Here is a 26,439-nt window from a genome sequence, read left to right as displayed (position 1 = left end):
TCGCAGTCTTTGGCAGCGGGCGTGGAACGTCCTTTTTGCCACAGGCGTCACGAGAACGTGACGTGATGTACGAACGAACGTGACGGGTGGGTTCAGTTCCCACCTGCGGCAAGTTGTTTTTTCATCCGCTTTAATTACCATTAATTTGTCGTTTCTTTATTTAATTTATTAAGCACTAGTAATTTCCCCTCTGTTGTCCTTGATGTCAGTGTTTGTTGGCTTCTTATGACTAATAAAAATCGGGCCCCTCGGTTAACCCCCTTTCTTCTCGTTTAAGGCTCAATTAAAGTAGATGGGATAATTAAGTTTGTCACAGCATGTACAGCTTTGTTGTATTAAGGGTCTACACTGAAAAAAAATGTGCTGCAGAGAGAATTGTTGCACGTTGTTTACCTTGCAACTACTAGGCTTTCGCATAGTCAAACAGTTGGCTTGCGCATACGCTTCCTGCAAGTGTCGTATGCCTTGCAGCTTCAGAGAAAGACAAGCCCACGGGGAATGTTGCCCTGCCGCCTGCTGCCGAGGATGTGCCAACGGAGGAGAATTGGGACGAAGGTATTTGCCTGCTTTCCTTCTTGTCTACAAACAGTAGGTTCACTGCAGATATGGACGTCTAAAAGAATGTGATTTTCTGCTTTCGAGTGAACGGGATGTGGTGGTCGTGTTCAATTTGCAGCATGTTTTATCATCTAACAGAGTGTTCACACGAGATAAAGCCAGTATCTTGCACCAGATTATGCAAGCTACCAATTCACTGGAATGTAAATTAATGCTGGCTAAAGTGTAAGGTAACAGAAAAAAGGGGTCGCCACTGCGTGAGATGGTTAGGTGTGATTCTTCAGGCCACAGGGAAGCGTCTTAGCTTGAATAACTGGTGGTAGGCAGATCTCACTGGTATTCATATGCTGTTGAAATCGTGTATAAACACATTTCATAGTATTGAAGTTCAAAATACATGGTGTTCTAGGAGAAGAGCGAATATAAAAAGTTTTCAATCTTACGTGCTAATTTGCTGTACCCACACCGTTATGGCCAACAGTATGTGGAAATAAATACTAATTTATTTTTAGCATATTGGATTGTCGTTTGGTGCCCTCTTAAAGGGAATAACTGTTCATGTAAAGAAGTGCCAGGTCCGGTGTGCTTTTGCTTAACTGGGCTCTCACCCAAGGTTTACTTGCTTGCTTGCAGAGATCAGTGGCTCAACCAGCCTGGAGGATAAGATTCCGAGGCCGTCTGTAGCTCCTGTGTTTGTGAATGTCCAAGCGATGGCACCGGCAGAACGCCGGCACTACTACGCATCGTTGCACAGCCAGGCGTGAGTGGTAACACCCATGCGTGCATGTGTGTTTGTGTGTGTGGGGGGGGGGGGTACTTTGCTTTTTGCTTGTGTGGTTTGCAATCTCTTGGACCAAAAACTTTCATCCACACAGGTTTTGTGGGTTTGAGCTGGACAGAACAGCCTCCCACCATTCAGGAGTGGGGATTTGGGTCACTTAGTAGAATCCTGCCTTGATAGTGTGTGTTAATATACCTTATGGATGAGTAAAGGATTATTTACATTTATTTCACATACAGTAAAACCTCGTTAGTACGTAGTTGGCAGGGAATGTGGATCAGGTACACATTAAGCGATGTACTAGTTAACCGACAGTGGCAGATGAGCAGCTATAGACTTACCAGCGGGAAAAGAACTGCATTTTAATTCTTACTCGGACACAGATGAAGACGTTTGTTCATGAACAGTTTAATGGCCCCTGTAGGGGCCTGGAACAATGACAGCATCCTCAAACTATGCGAAGCTGCGGGCCCCCACTTCTCTGCAAAGGCCCTCATGAAGGTATAAACACGCATACTGCTTCGGAGATGGTAGGGCCATCGCCCACTTCAACGTTTTTGCGAACGGCATGAAAGTATCAGAAGCTATGGGAGCAGGAAACACGTCATGACCACCATGTCTTGACATTACTGTCAGCAGAAACTGCTGTCAGTGAAAAAGTCTGCGAGTTGCAATTTCACTATCTATGGTCTACGTGCACGCAAGTTCCCGGATTCCGGGCTTGTACGCACTGAAAAATGAAGTGCTACTACTAGCACACTAACCATTTGGCATGTGGTAAGTGACGATGGCTTTAAATGGTCAGCCAGTACATTAAGTTCAATGCGACATAGTGGGTATTCATTGTGACTATGTTTAAACTGGAATTACTTATTAAGCAGGTACGTATTAACGAGGATTTTATTTTGCTTTCAAGACCCAAGGGGGTTACAGAAAGGAGTTTGGTAAAAAAGCAAAATGCAGTGCTGATCACCATGCAAAGGCACGGTGAACAGCACTATTGAATTTGTTTGTGTCAATGTGGCGAGCTTGAATGTCGCAGAAAGGCAATTCATCCACACTTGTCCTAGGAATAAATCACAGGGTACCCTGATCGTGAGAAGGAAATTCACAGAAGAATAAAAATAGGTTGGATCCCATACGGCAGGCATTGCCAGCTGCTGACTGGAAGCTTACCACTATCATTGAAAAGGAAGGTGTACAATCTGTGCATTTTACCAGTGCTGACATATGGGGCAGAGACTTGGAGACTGACAAGGAAGCTTGAGAACAACTTCAGGACCGCGCAATGAGCGATGGAAGGAAGAATGCTAGGCATAAGCTTAAGAGAAAGAAAGTGGTTTGGATCAGAGAGCAAACGGGTATAGACAATATTCTAATTGACATCAAGGGAAAAAAATGGGGCTGGGCAGGTCATGTAATGCGCAGGTTAGATAACCGTTGGACCATTAGGGTTATAGAATGGGTACCAAAAGAAGGGAAACTCGATCGAGGACGACAGAAGACTAGGTGGAGCGATGAAATTAGGAAATTTGCGGGCTCTAGTGGGAATCTGTTGGCGCAGGACGGGGTAATTGGAGATCACACGGAGAGGCTTTCATCCTGCAGTGGACATAAAACAGGCTGATCATGATGGTGATTGATGTCCTAGATATGAGAGCAGTCACTGTAAAGGTTTTATACACACAGGCTTTGGTCAGTACAGGGCAATACAGCTAAGACAACTTATAATGTAACCCAGAGGTTCTCGAATGGGGGTCTGCAAAGCCATTTTTAGGGGTTCGTTAAACCCAGGCATCCCCCCCCCCCCCAAAAAAAAAAATCTTTTTTCTTTTTTTTTGAGGGTGCGGCTACTGTAAACTTTGGGACATGAGTGGGGACTGCAGAAATGCATTTCCAGGCTTGAATACTTCAAAAACAAATACAAAAACAGGTTGAATGTGGCTGCAGATATACAACTCCTTAAAGGGACACTAAAGTGAAAAATGATTTCTTCTGCATCAGTAAATTAACCGTTCTACAACACCAAAAACACCACTCTTACAACGATACGACGTTTGGTAAGCCAGAAAAAGTGCAAGAACGTAATACGGGTGGCGACACCTACTTAAGTTCTCGCACCTGGGGGCTGTGACATCTTGGATTTTGATGGCATCTTCTAGGGCCTACTAATTATATATAGCAGTACAGATTGACTACCGTATTTACTCTCATAATGATCGCACTTTTTTGTCTGAAAAAACTGACGCAAATTCAGGGGTGCGATCATTATGCGGGTTAAATTTCCCGTGAAAAAAAGTTTTCTTTGTCCCGCGTTTGCTGCGGGATGTGGGTGCGGGACTCAAAAAAAAAGAAAAAGAAAATGGCGGCCGGCGGAGGAAGCCAAATGTGCGGAATGCGATTTTTTTTTCTTCTCGTGAGTACATTACGTGCATCGAAACAGTTTCTTCCGTATCAGTAATGAATAATATTGTTAATATCGGCAAGTTTGCGGCAATAACGTTGCCATGTCCACTTTGAGGGGGCAGAAACAGATGGGCGCGCTTAGCTGCCAGTGACATAGAAACACATGGCGGGCATGCTGCGGAAACTGCGGCATCTGTCTTCACTACTATCCTAATACCGCACGTCTGTGCTAAGGGTGGGTGAATATCTTAGCTGTGTTACAAGCGTTGGCGTATGAATAAGGTACACTTTTAATGTATCGGTGTAAACGTGGCTACTATCATTGCCGCTCGCGATTTGTTGCATGCCCATGAGTGCAGATGAGAAGAACCGAAAGGCGTCTTTTTTTTGTTGTTGTTGACTACAACCATTATAAAGCCTACACATAATAAAGGCAAGTTTGGTTGTACCTCTTTTTGTCATGGAAGTGTGGAAAGTGATGAAAGCAATGAAATGAGGCATCTACTTAATGTTTGGTGCTTGCAGACCGCTTGGTTTGTCTTGGAGAGTCATTCGCGTAGCACTCGACAGATGGTAAGCGCGATCATTATTAGCTAGACTTAGCACACTACATATCGCTGCGGCATGTTCGGGGTGCGATCGTTACACGGGAAATAAAAAAAATCGAATTTTGACGACAAAATTCAGGGGTGCGATCATTACGCGAGTGCGATCATTATGCGAGTAAATACGTTACATTACATTCTAAAGGAACCAAATAATAAGCATGGAAAGTTTCGGGAACCTTTATTCATCCAATGGGGCCCAAATGCGAAAACATACTTTGGAATCCCCGACGTCACGCTGACGTACCGGCGCTGCGGTTTTGGCGCGAAATTCAAATACTGATACTTGGACCTTCATTCTCTCATCTAATAATCAAACTATATTTTTGAAATGACTGCCTGCAGGGTTCTCAAACAATGCTTCATTAGTCTAAACTGATCTATTGTTTCGCTTTAGTGCCCTTTAAGCTTGACTGCATCACATATTGACAAGCTGTCCAGATTGAATTGACGTGGCAATTTTGTTTGACCATTATTTGCCAGGTGACAACAAAATGCACCTGTTTCATGCCGCATCATGAGGGTACGGGCAACACTCAAATGATGGCAACTTGGTCCACAGTCGCCATGTTTTCGACACCATGTGTGTGCTGATCAGTCCGACAACTTGTACGTCACACTGTACGGCATCTGAAATTTCAGCGAGTGTTGTACCTTTAAAAAATTTTATTTTTCTGCTTCATGTGAAGCCTGCAGGTACTTGGACATTAACATTTGAACATTAGTAAATTTAAACAGATGCAAAACTCCTGGTCGCAAGCTTCAATTATCGGATATGCACGGCTGCTTGGTCTAGATATTTTGCATACGTGCAGCCTTTGAATCCTATTGTTTTGGTTATGTAGTGCGGCGCCGCTTATAGTGTGGGTATTCGCTATTCTGGCGACTTTTGCTGTAACTGGTCTATGCTACATATAAGAGGCAGGGTGCAAACAGGTTTTCGCTTAAAAAGGCGGTTCAAGTGAAATACTTTAAAGATGGCAGGCAGAAGTTGCAATCCAGCGGTTGTCCCCATGGCCTTATTCGGGATGTGTCTTATCTGTGTGCATTGCTGTTGCATGAAAATGGAACTCTCACTTAGCTCGCTTGTTTTGTTTGCATTGCTCACCCACTTTCTTCCTCCTCCCTAGAGATGAGCTGTTGCCAAGCGACATGAAGCCAAGGGTGTTGCCGCAGGCAAAGACACTGGAAGAGGAGGAGGAGGAGATGCTTCCCATGCCACCCATGCCCAAGACGGAGTCCAAGGTGTGTGTGCTTGCCAACACTTTCTGAATTGGCTCTCACACACGTAAATGAATACCCAGGAATGTGGACGCTGGAACAGCCACTGCCGCAGCAAAGTTGCAATGCACGTACAGTCAGACCTCAATATATCGAACACGGATATATTGAATTATTGCGTATATCGAACACTTTCTATGTCACCTAGAAAATCTTATGCATTAATTTTTTATTTAGAACGTGATTGGACGTAATATAGATACCGTATAATGTGGAATATAGGACGAGGCGGAATATAGGTCGACCCCCTTACATTGAAGCAAAGAAAACATGAAAATTATAAGGCACAAAACTTTGTTTTATTTAGTGGTGCCGCCAGACTCGTCACCTGCTCATTCGTTCGAGCTGTCTGAACTCTCGTCCGAAGACTACTGCTTTTCACTGGCTGCGTCCCACCTGTCATCCTCGGTGCCGTCCAAGGAGTTGCTAATGCAATACTTCTTCAATGCCCGCACCACCATATCGTCAGGCAGTGAGTGCCAAACCTGCGACACCCATGCAGCAACAGTGGCGAGAGGCAGCCTGCTCAGCCGGCCGGTTGGGGTCGTCGGGTTGTCACCGGCCATCCACTGATTATACTGTTCACGAACACGGTCATTAAAGGGCTTGTTGAGCACGACGTCCAGTGGCTGAAGGGTTGACGTCATGCCTCCGCGAAATGACGGCGAGCTCCGTTCTCCCATTGCGGAGTGCCTCCTTCATACCTGCCACTGCCGCAGCACAGTTGCAATGCACGTACAGTCGGACCTCAATATATCGAACACTGATATATCGAATTATTGCGTATAACGAACACTTTCTATGTCACCTAGAAAATCTCATGCATTCTTAATTTTTTATTTAGAACGCGGGCTGACGTAAAATAGTGTGAGCGGCGTAAAATAGCATAAATAATGTATATAGCGTAAATTCTCATGCATTCCTAATTTTTTATTTAGAACGCGGTTGGATGATAGCACTGGAATTCGACCAGCTTGTCCTCGTATGCCTCTGGCAGCTTCTGGCAGATTGATGTGCGCCGCCGAAGTGCGAATCCCTTGCGTCGCATGAAGCGACGAACCCAGTAAATGGAGCCCTTGAATTGTTCCTTGGGCGATCTCGATAGGTTTGATGCAGATGAGTTCTGCTGTCACTTGCAAAGATCTGGCACGATACTCGTGGACGAAATCCGCCACCTTGTCATCGAGCTCCTGGTGCATCCCGCGGCGCCCGCGAAAGGACGTCTTCCGCGCGTTGCAGGCAGAGAGCTTGACTTTCTGCGTTCACCAGTACCGGACACTTTTTTCCGAGACGCCAAAGTGCCGCTGGGCAGACATGTTCCCATGCATTTCAGCATATTCGATTACTTTTTTTTTTAAACGCTGTGGTGAACTGACGTCGAGTTCATTTTGCAGGTTGTTGGGAAATCAGCAACGCCAGGAACGATCGCTGCAGAAAAAGGGAAGATGAAAAAAGGGTTGCCACATGTATGCAAGGGCTCCAGACCATTATGAGCGTTTTTCAAAAGGCACAAAGTTTAGCTCGCTGCCCTGAAATAACTAACAATGCCACCAAGTTGAAACTAATGTGAAAAATAATGTGAAGAAAACTATGGCAATTTAGTTTCCGAAGTGCCTGTAGATTAAATGTAACTTTTGTGAAAAATTTCTGTGCTCGTGCTCAGAAGAGTTCTGTGAACCATGTATGATATACTTCCCAGTATCCTGATGGAACTCTGCATCATGCGCAGGTTTCATTTGATGAAAGTAAGGGGCATGTCATGGGTCGTGTACAGATAAAATTGAGTGTTTTCAGTTCATCACATCTTTTTCAATAAGTTGCCTGATCAAGGGCTCCACGGCATAATATGGTTGACTTCTACTAGCACTGCAAAATGGTGCATGCAGTCGTGGCATAGCTATTAAATGCTACCAAAAACAAGCTTAGCAACAGTTGCTGGATTTCTATTGCAAATGTGTGTGTGATGTTAATTGCATGTGGATCAAATACAGCTCTTACAAAAGATATATAAAAGAGATGTTCACAAATTTCACGCTACCCTTATCACCTGCATTGCCCCGAAAGAACTGTTACACAATCTTGATAATTTAGAAATGAACATCTTAAGTGCAGTGTGCCCTGAAAATTCAATGTTACTGGCAAGAGCATTACACAAAATTGTTGAACCCTCGTTATTGCGGTATTTCGAAGTGTAAAACGACTTTCGCCAGGTCTGTGTTTTGGTAACAAATATTTTAATGTTCTGCCCTGGGGGAACTGTACAGGCCCATCAAATCACATTTAGTGAAAATGGGAAAATCATTATTGTCAATGTTCGCACTAAGTAAAACCTATGTGGAGGAAATGTTGCATTTTTTCCACGTGCCTGAAGGTTTTATTGGCTGGAAAGGTTTCAAACAGACTAGTTATATGAGGGGGGGGGGCACTGCTTTAAAGTGTACAATTTAATTCGGGCAGAACAGACAGCTTTTGTTGTGCAACTGCTCAAAAGAAACAACTTCGCTGTAAAGTGGCTTTCAATTCTGCAAGGTCATGCAAGTCTACAGTTTTCTTCTGTTGAGATTAGTGTTTGTACCTCCATTTAATGCAAAGGAATGAGTGGCGAATATCACGAGGAAAGAATACTGGCACCCCTTTTATTCTCTGCCAGACCTTAGTTATGTTCTTTTTTTTTTCTTCTTTCAGGTCCTTCTGAAACTGAAGGCAGCGGAGGAAGCCCTGCAGAGGAAGTTTGGTGAGTGGATAGGCCTTGTGCAAACTTAGTCTGGATTTTCAAGCCTAGTGGGTTGTCACTGTTTAGAGAGGACAGCGCAAAATGGTAGACTCTTAAGTGAGAGAAATATGCAGGGGCAGACTAGCAAGGGTCAACACATTACCTGCATATTGCTTAGCTGCAAGCTTGTGCATGTTGGAACTGGCATTTCTTTGCTTCTTGACCGCCGTGAAGGACCACACATAGAACAACTTGGTGCCTTCGGCATACCTGGCGACTTTCTGGTATATTGTGTGGAGTTTGTGAACTTGGGCTTTGCCTACCACTTTGTGATTGTTGCGTCAAGTTTTATGAAAGATCCATTCCTGAAAAGTATCGCTCATTGGCCTCTGACTCTACCATTAAGCCTCATGATGGCAGGCTGTCTGGAACCAGTGGCTTTGTCTACCATTCTGTGATTGTTGAGTCAAGTTTTATGAAAGATCTGTTCCTGAAAAGTATCGCTCACTGGCCTCTGACTCTACCGTTAAGCCTCATGATGGCAGGCTGTCTGGAACCAGTGGCTTTGTCTACCATTCTGTGATTGTTGAGTCAAGTTTTATGAAAGATCTGTTCCTGAAAAGTATCGCTCACTGGCCTCTGACTCTACCGTTAAGCCTCATGATGGCAGGCTGTCTGGAACCAGTGGCTTTGTCTACCATTCTGTGATTGTTGAGTCAAGTTTTATGAAAGATCTGTTCCTGAAAAGTATCGCTCACTGGCCTCTGACTCTACCGTTAAGCCTCATGATGGCAGGCTGTCTGGAACCAGTGGCTTTGTCTGCCATTCTGTGATTGTTGAGTCAAGTTTTATGAAAGATCTGTTCCTGAAAAGTATCGCTCACTGGCCTCTGACTCTACCGTTAAGCCTCATGATGGCAGGCTGTCTGGAACCAGTGGCTTTGTCTACCATTCGGTGATTGTTGAGTCAAGTTTTATGAAAGATCTGTTCCTGAAAAGTATCGCTCACTGGCCTCTGACTCTACCGTTAAGCCTCATGATGGCAGGCTGTCTGGAACCAGTGGCTTTGTCTGCCATTCTGTGATTGTTGAGTCAAGTTTTATGAAAGATCTGTTCCTGAAAAGTATCGCTCACTGGCCTCTGACTCTACCGTTAAGCCTCATGATGGCAGGCTGTCTGGAACCAGTGGCTTTGTCTACCATTCTGTGATTGTTGAGTCAAGTTTTATGAAAGATCTGTTCCTGAAAAGTATCGCTCACTGGCCTCTGACTCTACCGTTAAGCCTCATGATGGCAGGCTGTCTGGAACCAGTGGCTTTGTCTGCCATTCTGTGATTGTTGAGTCAAGTTTTATGAAAGATCTGTTCCTGAAAAGTATCGCTCACTGGCCTCTGACTCTACCGTTAAGCCTCATGATGGCAGGCTGTCTGGAACCAGTGGCTTTGTCTGCCATTCTGTGATTGTTGAGTCAAGTTTTATGAAAGATCTGTTCCTGAAAAGTATCGCTCACTGGCCTCTGACTCTACCGTTAAGCCTCATGATGGCAGGCTGTCTGGAACCAGTGGCTTTGTCTACCATTCTGTGATTGTTGAGTCAAGTTTTATGAAAGATCTGTTCCTGAAAAGTATCGCTCACTGGCCTCTGACTCTACCGTTAAGCCTCATGATGGCAGGCTGTCTGGAACCAGTGGCTTTGTCTGCCATTCTGTGATTGTTGAGTCAAGTTTTATGAAAGATCTGTTCCTGAAAAGTATCGCTCACTGGCCTCTGACTCTACCGTTAAGCCTCATGATGGCAGGCTGTCTGGAACCAGTGGCTTTGTCTGCCATTCTGTGATTGTTGAGTCAAGTTTTATGAAAGATCTGTTCCTGAAAAGTATCGCTCACTGGCCTCTGACTCTACCATTAAGCCTTATGATGGCAGGCTGAATCAGTGACAAGTTCACCAAAGTCGCTGAGCTAAAAAAAAAATCTGTTCCTTGCAAGTCTGTACTGCTCAAAGTTTGCTGCTGCTAGTCTGCTGCGGAGGTGTGGCAGGTTCTTTCTTGGCTCTGTCTGCCCAGTTGTCACTGCCAATGAAAGCATATAGATTGGTCACTTGCATTCAGCTGAGATGATTGCATACATGCCAACCTTTACAATTTTATCGTAATATGACCTTATTTTTAGAGCTTGTTTACGATTGTTAAATTAATGCGAATAGTTTTATTCTTAACTTGTTTCTAGTTTAGGGCAACGCTGAGTTTAAATTGTACGGAAACAGTCGCCAAGAAACTTCCTAGACTTTCTTTTTTTTTCTTTAGATTTGCTCGATTGGTGTCGTGCCCATCCACTGCATCACCACCCTCAAAGTTTCATAAACATACTTCTGTCTGTGGCAACTAGAGAAATATGCCTGCTCACAGCATCCGCACAGAATGGCTGCAATTGATAAAAATCTTAGCAGTGGACATGTAGAATACAATAACCTTGAGTATTTTCTTACGAATTTTTTGTACATATTGGGTTCGACTGAAATACTTTTCAGATTTTAAGGTTGACAGGTCTGTTGGTAGGCATGCAGTAATGAAGTACACTTCCTTCTACTGAGATGACGTGTTCAATGTATTCACCGTGCGCTAAGCTCTGTCTAGAAAGATGCTGCCACTAAAATGGTTGCTAGTTGGGTCACCATAGGGTTCAGGCGCATGGGTGCTCACTGGTCAAGTTCGAATTAACTGGCGAACGCCAATTTTAAGATATAACAAAAGTTCGGGCCCATAGAAATGCATGGGTGCTGGCCAGTACCTTCGGTCGGCTTCTTTAACCAAAACAAAGAAATTAACCAGATTTGTATTGACACGCTCACTGTGGCATGGGTCACCGGTGGGTCACGGCACTTATTGTGCACTGTACGGCTGTGAAGGCTTTCTCTGCAGTGCGCAAGTGACATATTTGCCAGAAGTCAACAAAGAAAAACTATTATTGCTTCTGATCCGATGCGTTGTAGTGCCATCCCTCTCCACCTTGAGAAAGTATCAAAGAAGCACAACTTGCTGGCCAATTACTAGTGGGTCACTACGCACCAGAGGAATATGACAAGTGACGCACCTATGGGTCATGATGCAGAAGAATCAAGGCATCAAAAAGTGCTGCTGCTGCAGTGAACGTGTTAATGGAAGTCTGCTGTATCAGCTCTCAGCATTGATGCAAGCTAGCAAGAGAATTGTGCTGAAGGGATGACTGGTTCCTTCCTCGCAGCATTCTTGTGACTTTTATTTCTTTAGTTAATCCTTCTAACAAATATTTAAAGGGGCCCTGAAACACTCTTCTTAGCAGTCGTAGAATGACATCACTATTAAATTACGTCTCCTCACTGACGCTGACGTCAAGGGGCAGCTGCCGGCAGCCTGAAAAGGTTGAGGAGAAGCCTCTGTTGAAAAGAGAGGGTTTGAGAAAAACTTCTGCGCTACGCTTGCAAGCCTCGCACACCGCACACGAGTGTGAAATTTCAGTGAGATGCTCGCAGAGGCGTATGCTATCTGCAGGATGTGTTCTTTTTTTTTTTTCCACAAAGCCCGAGGGACTATGTGGAGAACCTGAGGGAAAATCTTAGGGAGAATGCTTCCACTGCGGCACTTTGCATTATATGCCATTGTGTATTACAACTTACAACTTCCAGTGGGGCAAACTGAAAAGCCCTTTGAAATGTCACTTCTGTCTCAACTTGCAGCTTTTTAACTTAGAACGTTTTAATCTTTAGTTACCAAGAGGGTCAGTTGATGCAGGACAGAACTGGTAGTTTTTTGGTCTTAAGGATTGCCCACGCATCACCCACTGTGGTGGCACACTGGCTACAACAAGCTGCTGTCGAGAACATGGTCGTGGGTTTGATACCCAGCCACGGTGGCCACATTTTGGTGGTGGTGGTGGTGGTGAAAATAAAAAACGCATGTGGTGTTTAGATCTACATGCACATCAGGGAAACCCAGGTGGTCAAAGTTAATCCGAAGTCCCCCACTATGGCATCTCTCATGGCCCGAGTGTTTCTTCGGGACACTAAACACCATGAATGAATCACTTTGCAGGCCCCTAGCGTGGTGGCTTGGACGAGCTGGTGATACTGATTCTATGTAAAAGTGTACGCAAGGACAGGACATCAAAGTATGGCACATGCACGCAGTGCTAAATTTATTCGCAATGGTAGTTCGGTATATTTATCTGTACAGTTATATCCCCAAAGGAGAAAATGACAATCAACATAGTCAATACAAGTCACGTTGGTTAGAATGACAGAAAGCTGAGCTAGTTGGTAAGGATTCATTTCGCCTCAGTGCTCCCTTCAGTTGATAGTCTGCGTTCGTGTTGTCCACTTCTCTACTCTTGTGTCCTGCCTGCACGCCTCACCTCTTTTTTGCATAATCACATTTGTTAGCAGTGATCGTGCCCCCCGCCTTCCCTTTGCTCTCATCTTGTAGCATCGTTGCTGCTAACCAACATGAATTGCAGTTGCAGAGGTAATAAATGACATGTTGTGCCATTAAATTCATTAGTTGCGAGCGAGCACTGTCTGTGTGCCATTCTTTTGTGTACTGTCCTTGCATGCACTTGTATGCAGAGCGTGAGTGCCTAATGCACTCTGCTAATTGATGCAGCTGTGATCTTGTCCCTTTGCAAACAGGTCCAGGGGTGCTAGTTGATGACAGTGACAGTGGCGACAGTGGTGACGAGTCGGACCAGCTGTTCAAGACCCATGTGCACCGCATGGGACTGGGCCGTGGCTACGCTTCGGCTGCTGCTGCCAAGGCCCGTGAGTGCGCCTCCTTAATACTTCACTGACAATGTTGGCAAAGGACTCGTGTTAATTATTTAAGAGCAGGACACGGAAGTTCCTGCAGGTGATGTGTTATTGTTTGAAATGTGTGAAGTACAGTTAAACCTTGGTTTAACAGTCTGCAAAATTGAATTTGCTTCATTATATCAAAATTTCATTCTATTGAAATTCAATCATTTATGCAAAAAAGAACAGTTGCCGATGGACTTTTCTGACATAGAAGGGGGTCACAATATTCTCGGGATGATCAGGCAGTCGGAAAGAGCAAATTTGTTTGTGAAAAAAGAAAAAGCTTTTTTGAATTTGAGTTTGTGACGAAAGATACTTTCATGCCACGGCAATGATATTTTCACGTCGGCGGTATGAAGCAAAGCCACGCTTTCGCGTCCACTCCGCCTCCGCAGCTGATAGTGTCGCCCGCAGTGGCACAACGCAATCATGAAAAGCACTGGCTACGGGAAGTGCATGCCTCATCTGCCTGAAGCTCCAACACGTCTCCGAAACTCTAGATTACACAACCACCAGCATTAAACGTGCGGAAAGACACTGCACGGTGTCACGCCATGTCACCTTGTCCACATGCAACAGATTACAGTACGATGTGGTTCATATATTTTGGGGGGAAAATGCGAGAAGGAATGCACTCATAGAAAAAAAGTATGATCCGAAGCAACTAAAAAATTTGATAGAATAAACTTTATTTCATTGACATCTACGTAATGCGAAACGTTACGCGAATCGTTGCGCATGAGACGCTGGTGCGCATATAGCTGGTCGGGTTTCAACAGCCCGAGGCACGATTTGTTTTTCTATTGCGTAGCGTTTTAAGACAGCAACAGGAAACCGAAATGAAATAGACCTGAATGGCAACGCCGGGTGCCGCCGAAGCGAAACATGACGCTCGCATTGCACTGCCTGTAGCAGAGAATGTTGGTGCGTTTGGATTATCCCGCACTAAAAGCATGCAGTACACTACAAATGGCACTACGCCCAAGGCACTGTAATAGATACCGTATTTTCTCACGTATAACCAACCCCAAGAATTCCAAGAAAAGCTAACAGTAAACTAACAGTTGGGGTGCGGGTTATATGCGAATTTCACCTGTAGGTGAGGCTTCACGGCAGTGCGGCATGCGCTACCATATAGCCACACCTTGAGGCAAAGTTCTCCATCATTTAATTTCGTAATCTCCTAGGGAAGCCCACCTTCTCTCCTTCATGCTCATTCATTCTCCTCCTTTTTACGGGTCGGCATTTTGCGTATAGCAAAGAGTGAATGTGGTGCCGGCGAACTCGTACCCACTCCCGCAGCGCTCCCTTTGTCCAGGCGAAGCGCTTTGTGATACAGCGAAGAACGAAATCACCATTTCATGCGAGGGCTGCTCTGGCCTTACTGTCATCCTCTGTTGCGACAATGCTAGCTGCGCCTGCGAAGTGATCCGATCCACCTCGGATGTCGCCTGACTGGTTCGTCTGTGGTCATGTCTATCATGTGAATCCAGCTTTATCAGTATCGCCGAAGATGGGGTGAACAGTCCCTGGCCGAAGATATGACATGGACGAGTCATGCATCTGTGAATAGACTGTTCTTGCAAAGATTTGAGTGTTGGTGTATGCAGTTTTTGTGCAGGTTTTCTTTTTCCCCTGCATTTGTAATTGGGGGCACTGGTTATACGCTGAAAAATATGGTAGGGGATGATGGTTATCACTAAGTTTGGTGGCGACAACAGTGAATGCGGCATGCGACAACTGAGGAGGAGAATTGCTGGTACCAGGATAAAAAGCTGGAGCGATTTAGAATAGAGGCCCCAACCATTTGGGGCCCCAAAGAAATGGCGTCGAAGCCACTGCGCATGCACGAGATGCAAAGTGCGTTTGGGTTTTTGTGTCGGGCACACTATTTCACTGATTTAGTGGGAGCCCCGAACTGCCCCAAAAGCTTTGCGTCAACAAACATGGCGGCAGCCATCAAAGCAACGCACTAACCTAACACCAGACTGATATTGGTTCATGGTAACACGTGAAGTTCGCAATCTAGAGAAGTGACTGCAGTTATCGCTTTCTCTCAACTAGCGTGTGTTATGCATATTGATTCATTAGATTCCTCTGATTCTGAATTTGATTGTCAATTTATTGGCTCGTAGGCCTAGAACTGCTTAAGGGGGGATGCTGCATCAAAATACAACTCGCTTATTTTTTTATGAAACTTGGTAAAACTTGGCAAACTTGTTCAGTTTCTTTTGCAGATTCCAAAAATGCAATTACATTCCTTCTAGCTTGCTTACTTCGTCAGATAATTAAAAATCAGTTGGCATTATGCGTGAAAGTAAGTAAAAAATAATCACTCGTTAAAAATTTTCTATATACGTGTTTGTGGACTCAGTAAACCATAAGGGACACAATAATGCAAGCAGATTTTAGTTTGTGAAATTATGTCCCATATTAAAGCCCATTGAATACGAGTGTCTCATAACAAATAATTACCCACAAAGGAAATTAAAAAAAGGGTTTGCATCAATGTCTGCTCCATTCATTCAGCTATGCACTTCAAAAAGAATTATTACGATATCTGCAACTGGAGCTGAGATATCGCATTTATGGATGCACTGAGAGGCCAAAATTTCCATTTTGAGTAAAGTGAGAAAAACAAACAAAGAAGCTTTATTTAGATAAAATGGAGAAATGTAAACACATTTGCACTCTCAAAGCACTAATATGCTCCCGGGGCATAATCACTTTGATCACTGCCACCTTTATGGCGCTTCTTCAGTGTTTGTTGCACAGTGTCTGCAGATGCACGTTTGTGTGCAGATGAGACTGATCGCTGCCGATCCTTTTCTCTCATGCGTTTAGTGCTTCGCTGGCCAGGATTCATGCTAAGCTCATGTAAAATTCCAGCTGAGGTTCTTTCACGGCCTGCATTGAAGTTCATTACAGCTTCTGCCACAGCTGCTTCAATGGCGAATAAAGATGCATGCTTCTCTTTTGGGGCGAGTGCCCATATTAGTGAGTGCAGGCTCTCATTACTATTCTGAGTTTTGCCACGCACACACCGCTCAAGGAGCTTCTTATCAGATAGCCGCTCGTAGATAGGCAGTAGAGCTTTGGCCACATGATCGGGAAGGCTATAACGATGTTTTGGTGCTGGCTCTTCTTTAGCTTTCGCAGCATTTTGCCGGCACCAAGAATTGGGACCAGTGGGACAAAGGCTGTGATTGGCGAGACTATCATTTGATGTCACGTGGTGATATGTCGCCATCACAGCCTTTTGCATAGCATCAATGTCATCACTGTGCGACTTGATTGCCCAGCCATAGTACGAGCTGAGTTTGTTCACAAGGTCACCAGTCAACCTCCCTTTTCCACCTAGTGGTTTCGAGCCCTTGTGTTTTGCCAGCAGATTGCGGAGGGCTGTCCCCATGCGCTTCTGCACATGGTTTACACATTCCTCTTTTTGGATATCTATATACCCATAGACTTCAGCCTCCTTTAGGGCAAGGAATGTCCTGCTATCCCCATCTGACAAAACAGTCGTATATCTCAGCTGGTGCTTCTCCCAAGACCTCTTGAATAGAATAAGGCCAGCCTCAACCTCCATTTCGCCAGATTTCTTGTCCGTATTTTTTTGGCATACGTGACTGGCCTTCCATTCTTCATAGAGAGGGTCATGAGCTTGTGGTCCGCGTTCGCAACCAGCACAAAAGTTGCTTAGTACGACGTGGTCCAAGACGAGCCCCGAAAAAAGTTCAATAACCGCGCCAACTCCGATGTGGGACGAATGCCCTCGGGTCATCCAAGACCCGTCGTAGGACACGGCGATGTTCCCGGGATTGTCCAGCCTAAGCTCGCTGTACAATTTCCGTACGGCTTCTGCGCTCTCCTTTTCTTGTCGCTCGGCTGCACGAGCCGCGGCGGGCGTCAACTTTGTCTTTTGGTAGGCTTGCCACGTTTTCGTGTGCAGTCCGTGGTGAGAAATGTTCATGATGGCGAAAATATCGTTGAGGGCCGTTTGTCTGTTGCCAGTAGCTTGCATGGCACGCGCAGCCAGAATGTTTATTGTAAACGGATTCACTTTTTTATCACCGTTCACGCGCGGCGAGCTCCAAACCGTAGCTTTGTCACCGCAGTTGGCGCAAACAAGTGACAGTTTCACGGCAAGGCCGTATTCTCGCTCCTCTTGGCATATTTTCGCGTTTCCGCCACATATCTTGCACTGTAGGTGTTCAAGAAGCGTGTTCACCAGTTCCAAACACACCACGGTGAAACTGGTCTCGTCAGGTGGGCAGCCACCGGAATCGCTCGCGGCCAGCAAGTCCGATTTTCTTTGCGTTGCTGCAGTCGATGCAAGCTCTCGAACTTTGGCGTCTGCTATTTTCCTACCTTCATCAATATCTGAAGGCGTCCGGATCACTGTATCACGACGAACGCGGCCGACGTCAGGGTCACTCGTTGACGGGACCGCTAAGCCTAATCCTGGTGTACGCAGCTCGGCGGCTCCGTCGCTCGATGCCTGCAGTCGCTCATCTTCGATTTGCAGTTCGCCCTCGGTGCCTCTCGATCTTTCAGCCACTCTTCTGATGTTCTGAATCAGTGACGACCTTCTTTTCTTGCCGTACTTATGTCGGCACACAAACTTTCTCGTTGACATCGCGGCAAGTTGCTTTCGCGTCCGACGACAGGACAAAATGGCGTCCGTGTAAGCGATCGGGACGAGCTGCAGACGATGCTCTCAGCCAATCGCGTAGCCGCTTTTCATCACGTGCCCTGAGCAGCCAATAGCGACTGGCATTTCATCATTTTTTCGCGGCGTTTCTCTACTGCTACAGGTGGTTGGAGATAAGCGCTGGCGCGCGAAAATTGAAGACGCAAAACTGCTTTTTCAAATGATACCAACATGGCCGCGAGCGGAGCTATAGCGCGGAAGCTGCGCGTCGTTGAAATTGCACCGTTTTCGTTTCTACAGCTACACAGATTGAGCTACCTTTAACGCAAAAAAATGATATTGCGGTTGAAATAGATATGTTTCAGATATGAAACTTTGCAGATTAGTAGAATAATGAACGTAGATTCCGAATATAACATTTTCCAAAATTCGATTTTTTCGCGATTTTTCAGTGCCAAAGACCCGTGTCCCCCCTTAACTTGGTTGGTGAAGGCATGTGAAGTTGGTTACTCAAAACTAAGCGCAACTAATTGCTTGCTGCCAATAGAATAACCTCTGAATTGTAATTAAACATGGAAGAACAAATTTCAAAATTAGCCTTCTCATCATAAAATGGTATATTTTAATTATTTATACTTTTCTTTGACGCCATAGTGGTGCTGCAAGCACGAGGCGCCATCTGCGAGTGCAAAACCCCATTCTAAATCTCTTCAATCCTGCATGTCCCAACGCTAACACCGACAAAGCTCTTTGGGGCCCCAAACTTTTGGGGCCCCTATTCCAAAAGTCTCTGCTGAGTGTGTGCCAGCATTTTTACATGATGGGCAGGCAAGTATCGCGGGGTAGCTGATGTGGCGGGCAACTATCGTTTTCAATCGCACACGCCTCGTGCATTTTCTTGTTTGCATGGAATCTAGTGGACGGAAAACGTATCATACGATTGCAGTTTGGCAGTGTACTGTATGGTAGTGCCAAATTGTGTTTTCTGGGAACGTATGAACTGGCAGAAATAAGTGTAACTCTCCCAAGTCATTTTTTGTGTTCTCGATCGCGAACGTTGGCGCTGAGAAATCGTATGTAACAGGATCGTATTGATGAGGTTCTACTACGTGGGTTTATAAAGTGGGCTCTGCTGAACTTGGGGGGAAGGGGTCTGCAGGCCATTCCTCAGGGTTTCGCGAGCCACCAATAAATTTTCCTGGTTCTGCGCTCGCCAAGTGGCTGGGATAGTGAACACAAGGTGCACTCGATCCAAGGGACTTCCATTACCCATGCCAGAGTGTCAAAAAGCACATTACAGTGCGCAACAGAAACACACAGACTGCACAATAACTCCACTGGCAGCTTGTAGCCACTCAGCCTCCGAAAACGGGCAGCGCTAACTTTGAGGGGTTTTAGGCAGCGCGCCTAAGCTCTTGCGCTTGAATCTCGGAGGCCCGTAACTTACTGTGCGCATTTCTCCCATTTGTGGATGAGTGCCGCTAGCGTGCGCGATACGCTGATGTATACGTCGGAGGTTTTAAAAAAACATGCATGCAGCAGTGCAACACAGTTGGTTCTAGTACGGTAGATTGGCGAGCGCAAATCACCGCGAATGCCCTATGCAAAAGAGTGAGAACGGCTAATGTCCTACAGACACAAAGCGGCGGAGTCCGCATAGCTGTGGTCATCAGTGGAATAGTATGTGATACGCATGAATACGTGGCTCACAGCAATGCTGGAACACTTCGTGCCTAATTGTGCCTGCACTTAAAGCCTTTATTCTTGCGTTTATCACCTTGCATAACACCGTGTTGCCAGCTGGCCGCGTGTCGTCATACGTGTGTAGGCACCATCTATGATCGCGTTGATAGCCACCACAGTTTTGTCCGCAGTGCTTGCTGCAAACAGTAGTTTCGTTTCGATAATTCGACATTCAGTGAATTCAGACATCTTTCTTTTTTTTTGCGGTACCATGAAATACGAATTAACAAGGTTTTACTGTACTCAAAGTAGAGTCGGCAATAATTCTAATACCTCTTGCAATGAAATATTGTGTGTCCCTTCCCCATGCAATAAGCACTGAAAACTGCAATTGTTTCTCAGCATGCCTTGGTTGCGATGCTATCTTGTCTTCGCTGATAATGATTGCACCCAGTTTGGACCATGTGGCTTGCATGTTGCCATCAAAGTAACCTGCCCAACACGATCATTGGTCCCAAACACGTTACGCGCTACACCTAGACTCTCTATTAGGGGGTGGGTACCTTGGCGCTTCATGGAGGTTAGCAGGGTTCCCTGGGCCCAACATGCTTGAGAACCCCAGTTTAACTGTATACCTCTAAAAGCGTGCATGCGGGCAGATTACGTATGTGCTTAGCCACACTGGCAGCCATGCACAACCACGGCCACACTAGAAAACGAGACGCACATCAATCTGCCTCCCACACCCGCAGTGCGCTTGATCATGTTACCACGAGTTCACTTCGCTCCCCTCTCACCCCCTCCCCCTTTACCCTTGCTTGCGCGAGCAGACAGTGGTCATCAAACTACCATCCTTCTCAGCTTACCCTCCCATGCTTTCACTCGCATCACGCTTTCAGTCGTGCAAGCTTGCCATGGTCCTCCTGATTTGAGAACTCTTTAGCATCAGCACCAGCCATGTTCAAGCTCCTTTTATATTGTACATGGTACAGAAATGGAGAAATCAGTAATTTGTCCGTTGTCTTCGAGGCTTCCGCCGGAGTATACAGGTTGCTCTGCAGTGAGCAAGAAGTGCTTGGGAAACTGATGGGCTAGGTTTCCTAAGAAACAGCCGTGCGACACCAAAAAGAGGAAATGAAGGAAAGCATAGGGACATACATGCTTGGTTATTCGGACAGTCTCCCTGCATCGCCACTAGCCCCATAGACTTAATGTATAAACGCGACCGAAATTTCAGATGCCTTACAGCGTCTCGTGTGATAATTTGGATTTTCGACTGTATGACTGTGTGCTTATGTAGCCACCGAGTCGAGCAGAAATAGCAATATTTTTCAGGTATCGCCGGCACGGTGGTCGGCAGTGTCACCGGCGCTCCGACAAACTAGCGAAACCTAGTCAATCTGGTAGTCGCCGACGAGAATTGCTTGCATTGACTGTCGATCTGTAGTGATATCATGACAGCTCTTATCATGTCTATCATATCACTCTTATAGACTGTTTATGGCCAGCTGATCTCTTTGATAACACGTGCAGAGCATCGCCGACTCCAGACAAAGCTCAAAGCGTAAAAATTATCGGTGTGCAAATATCAAAATTTAAAATTTCAAAGTGATTTTGAATAATGAAAACAATGCGAATCGAATATTTTTTTAATGTGAATATAAGTGGTTCTGCAAAAATGAATTTTTTTTTCACCAGCCAGAGCACTAAGAAAAAAAGCAAGTTTATTGTACAGCAAATAACGTACAGAAAATTATGCTTAGTAGTGAACAATATCTTATAGTACAGCGTCGTGTTCTTCTTTTCCTTCGTCCTTGTCTGTTTAGCGCTGTTAATTTCCGAAACATGAATTACCACCAACTCACCCAAGTTTCTCTTCTAGTACAGCACGTTTGCTTGCCAGTGTCATAACTGCAGCTGCTTAATGTTGTCATGAAGGAAGGATAGCTGCTTGACATGTTCGGAGAGCTGTGACCATCCTCCTATGTGTCAGAATGCCTTCATACACCTAAAAGAGCTGCTTACTAGACACACTAGTATCTAGTATCATCAGATATCCCTTTACAAGCCAAGCCAACTGTTTGGACTATGCTTACGTCACCACTCACATGACTGTTCTCTTTTTGGCCCCAAATTTCGTCATGTACATATCTTTCAACCTGTGCTTGTGGTACTGAAAATTGCTGCCTCAAGCAAGTGAAAAAAATTTCTCCTGGTTGACAAGCTTATGTCTTTCCACAGTGCTGATGTGGACCGAGCATCTTTAGCTTTTGTTGTTGAAGACATACTATCCGAGTTCCTTGGTGCCGAAATTTTCCTTGCTTCTTCTTAAGCCAGGTCTATAATCCAGGTTGCACTCCACCACTTTAGATGGGGGTCTTTTTTTTAAAAGCACTGCCATGCTTGCTACTTGGTCAAGTTTCTTGTTTGAGAACCATGTTTTTAGGCACTTGGCCAGATTATTAGCAGACGCAGAGGTTTCCACCTGGCGGCTGGTGTAGTGCAGATACATAGAGGCAGCACAGTATGGCTACTTCAGCTGATTGTGTCGTGAAGTCATAAGCATCAGGGGTTGCCCCATGACAATGCCTTAATTACTTTTGATATACTTCACTGCATGGCAAGGATGCTTCACCGCAATGCAGTTTGTATGTTTCGCCGCATAACATGGCTGTGTTGCACAGAAGCTGACTTACCAAATTTAACAATTTCCAGGGTTCGAATATTTCAAATAGTGTCTTTCGAATTGAATGCTAACTGATTAGAAGCGAATATTCGACGCTTCAAATATTTGCGCACCACTAGTGGAAAAGAATAGCATAAAAGGGCATTGCTAGAAAATTGCTGAATTTCCAGTGGTTCAACTATTTCAAATAGTGTCTTTTGAATCAAATACTAGCTGATTTGGCAAAACATATGTGCACACAGCAACATGCGTTGACGAACTCAGGCTGTATTCATGAACGATCACTTCTGAAAGGTACTTGTATTTTCACAATATATCGCTTGAGTAGCACCAGCATTTGCACAGAGATGAGGTAGCGTGCTTGGCACTGTGCCAAGAATGCTGTCACTCCTAGATGCCTTCGCATCTTAAGATGTGCTGCAGTCATGTGAAATTGAAGGCATCCCCGAAAGTGATGATCCAAGAATATGGCACATCTTTGTTGGTGACTTGTTGAATAAACCGCTTATTTTTCGGTAAATTCAGCATATTTTGAACTCCTGGTTATTCAGACATCGTGGTGGACCCCGTGAAGCTTGAATTATCGCTCGGTCACTGTAATTGTAGGTTCAGCTCCCACTGGCAGCTTGTTTTTTCTTCTGCTTTCATTTATGATTTCCTTCATTAAGAATGCGAAGCTTATTGCATATTTTACCTTCACTTCAAACTCAATGGTACATTTCAATTTCAACGGTAGCTAAACTTTTATAAAATGAATATGGATATAATGGATATAATGAATTGTGACATACGATGAAGTAAATTTAAAATGTTTTTCACTCGTATCACTGTCTAGTAAATAGGCGCTTATAACAAATATTGGATACTATAAAGAAGATATTTTCTTGCCAGATGGGACTTTGTTATAAAGGAGCTCAACTGCTGTAAATTTCATTTGTGGATTTTCTCAGCTTTCTGTGACTGTTGTGAGCACAACGATGCACAAAAGGAAAGTCGAAAAAATGTAATGTGCTTAAATATGGTCTCCGACCATGTGAACAGGAGCTGCTCATGCAAGCGATAACGACCTGGAAGCGGAAGTGCGGTCACGGATGAAGCTCATGGGCCTTGGACGTGGGCGTCCTCTTCCCCGCAACTGATGAGCGGTGAGTAGACAAGCGCGTTGCCTGTGCAGCTGGATGCTGAATTGCTAGGGAACACCTTTCACAGTTAGTTTTTTTACAGGGACAGTTAAGTGAAAAATGAGCTGTACAAGTAACTCACCATTGCGCAATACCTAAAAAGCCGCCCTTATCGCTAGAGGAGCCTTAGAAACCCAGGAAAAAAATAATTCAAAGAGTGGTGGTTACAATGACCCGGAAACGATATTCAAGATTTTGTACAGACATACTAAATCAATAAAGTAGGCCCTTCTGATCATTAAGTAAGGCATTTAAGTGCTTCGCATAAAGCATATAATTTATTATAAAAAATGTGCATCACTACCGATCGCAACATCACTATTCCCCCAAGTTTTCAGCAGCCCCCTCACAATTTACATAGCCCAATCGACGTCAGTTGGGCAAGCTGTTCGATTGACTACCCAGGTTGCATCATTGATATTTTTTCAGCTTTATGGTGAATAATTGTTCATAATAGTTAAAATGTTGGTTAATTTCCTTCTATGAAAAAAGTAACAAATATGTGACAGTTGATCACTACACTGAAGCACCTCTGGCATACAATAAGCCTTCACCTAAGCCTTTCGATCGACCTCCACGCAGGTCGATCGAAACTGCAGCGGGCTGAGATAGGTTTGCAGAGCAGTACCCCTGCAGGCCGATCGTAACACCATGTTCAGTCTTTGGCCCCTTTAGGCCCTAGCAAACACCATCAAAATACGTTACGTCACAGTGAGCTGGGGTGGAAACTTCAATGCGGCATCTTCACCTGTCTTTCGTTTTTCAGTGTTCTCTGCATTGCGAAACCTCTTCTCATGGCAGCTGTCTTTTTTTGGTATTGTAGAAGGGTAATTGTGTATGTGAAATCATTCTGTTTAGTGGTCCATTAAGGTTAACATGTACAGTGAAGCCTCGTTAAACCGTAGTTGGCCGTAGCTCAGAAAAAGTACATACTAAACTGTTGTACTGCTTAACTTAAGCGAAAAAGCATATCGTCCACTTACCTGTCAAAAACAGGACTTGGAGAGAGTGTGATGAAAGGGCAAAAACGTGCAGTATTTATTCACTTCACTGCACTAAATTGTTATTTTGGTTTGATGCTGCGGCAGCCTAGCAGCGACGACAGCACCCTCAAACTTACTGAAGCTCTGAGCCAGCTTTTCAGCCAGTCCCCTCTTCTTGGCAAAGTCTCTTGTGACAGATTCTTCGTTGGCGTTGTATATTCTCCATGCACGGGCACAGTAGCGCTGCAGAAGTTAGGGGGCACCTTTTTCATTGTGGGGTGCTGTTCTCATCGCACCGATTGCATTCACGAGGTTGACATAACTCGTAATTCCTGCCACTCTTGGGCCTGAATCACCTGCACTGTCGCTTTCCGTGCTGTCCTCATCACTGTCGTCAGGCGACACTTCGGCAACAGAGGCAATAATGGCGAAAAGTCGAACCACGTAGCCGACATCTCTAGCAGTCACAGCAGCGCTACTGAGCAACTTCTTCGCATTCCAAATGTCGCACACCGTAGTGAACGGTAGATCCCTGTCGCGTGCAAGCGCCAACTTCTTCGGGCCACGTTTGATAGCATGAAGGATGTCCAATTTTTCTTCTATGCTGAGCACCCGGTGTTTTTCTGTCCTTGCTTCCAAACACCAAAATGATGTTGATGTTGATGCGGCTTCATGCACAAACGCACAGGGCGCTTGGAGGCCGTTCCTATTTCTGAGGCTTCTGGGCTGCCCAATAGGGACAACGCATTGCTGCGATTGTGCTATGAAAAGTGGAAACACTGTGTTAATCAATAGAGAGCCAATAAGCTGGTACTGTTTATGCAGATACAAAATGCATTATATTCAATTGTTTCTGAGTCGGGGATTTGATTTTACTACTATGAAAACGAAACTGCTGTTTAAGCGGGTACTGTTTAACGAGGTTTTACTGTATCCATTTTGTTGGTTTTTAATGTGTGTGGTCTTTTTCTTTTCTTGCAGGCATTAAGAAGCCCTCAGCAGCTTCTTGGCACAGCGCTCTAGACAGGCGATGGAGTTGTGCCTCACCAAGCAGACACCTATGAGCTTCTGCAATGTAGTTTTTAAGACTTAACATCCACGCAAAAGGATAAGCATCTGAAGTCAGTCATTTCATCGCAACATTTTTAGTAGTCACGGCAAGAAACTCTGCAGAGCATTGTGATAACATCTATGCATGCACATGAGCAGCCGTCAGCGGCAGCGATTTATGCATCGCATAGCACTCTTTGTTATTCATTCATTGTTCATCTTCGGAGGCTTTGCGTTGTCTCTCCCCATTGTTTTCTGTTCATGGTGTGGCCAAGTCCCAAGTGCCTATTAAAGAGTTTCACTCACTGTGCTTTGTTATACTGGACACATTCAAGGTTACTCTGAACTCCTGGAGAACATGAGAAACAAATGCTCAGACATCGGCATTTTCGAAATGTTGGGTACGATTGTTGGATAGTGTGACCTGCTGCCCTGGACTGTTGTGCACTTGTGCTGCTTCCATTTAATGTTCCAGCATCTTGAATTGGCACTGCGAACGTGGATACTGGTGCAAGCAAATTGGCTTGCGACAATGTTAACGCAGTGATTTAAACTACCGCATAGGGCAGGCCTATTACTGCGTCTGTTTTCAAAGGGTTGTGGGCCCAGCTTCTCAGATGCATGATGTTAAACAGGCAGACAGGTTTTACCAGTAGTGAAAAGCTATTCGAGGTTTCACGATTTGCTGCGCAAGAAGACTGAACAAATATGGACAGGTGTGGTGTCTTTGAATTGAAGTTTTATAGAAAATGGGTCAAATACACAGGGTCACAAAAGAAACAAGATGTCAAAGATCCGCGTACCATATTAATGGCTCGGTGACCCTGTACCAGCACATTTTCAATATGTGTTTAGTTGAAAAATGGCACTCGTGTCGTCATTTTCCTAATCTGTCCTGTGCAGTAAATCGAAATTCCATTCCAACTTGCCCGGTACTTCATTCTTGCTGGAAGTTTCTGGTACATACTGGAAGTAAAAGACTTGTGACAGCATCACAGCTCCTACTACAAAAGTAATAGCACGGGTCAAACACTTTGGCG

General features: G+C 44.9%; 1 protein-coding gene across 3 annotated transcripts in view; it reads left to right on the top strand.

Moving 5' to 3' along the window:
• LOC126530676 (uncharacterized) overlaps window positions 1–25,705 on the top strand; it is a 37,514-nt gene extending 11,809 nt beyond the window's left edge. For all 3 annotated transcript variants that reach the window (XM_050177941.3, XM_050177942.3, XM_050177940.3), the window contains exons 4-10: window positions 472–555; window positions 1,192–1,318; window positions 5,481–5,595; window positions 8,317–8,365; window positions 13,001–13,129; window positions 23,227–23,330; window positions 25,331–25,705. In XM_050177941.3, coding sequence (XP_050033898.1) covers window positions 472–555; window positions 1,192–1,318; window positions 5,481–5,595; window positions 8,317–8,365; window positions 13,001–13,129; window positions 23,227–23,324 — 602 coding nt within the window. In that variant the 3' untranslated portion in view covers window positions 23,325–23,330; window positions 25,331–25,705. The remainder of the gene's footprint in view (window positions 1–471; window positions 556–1,191; window positions 1,319–5,480; window positions 5,596–8,316; window positions 8,366–13,000; window positions 13,130–23,226; window positions 23,331–25,330) is intronic.
• Window positions 25,706–26,439: the final 734 nt, after the last annotated feature.

Source organism: Dermacentor andersoni, chromosome 4 (genome assembly GCF_023375885.2).
Source record: "Dermacentor andersoni chromosome 4, qqDerAnde1_hic_scaffold, whole genome shotgun sequence".
In the NCBI taxonomy this organism is placed as follows: Eukaryota; Metazoa; Arthropoda; class Arachnida; order Ixodida; family Ixodidae; genus Dermacentor; species Dermacentor andersoni.
The sequence above is the reverse complement of the archived record's forward strand: the minus strand, read 5'-3'. Positions and strand labels throughout refer to the sequence as shown.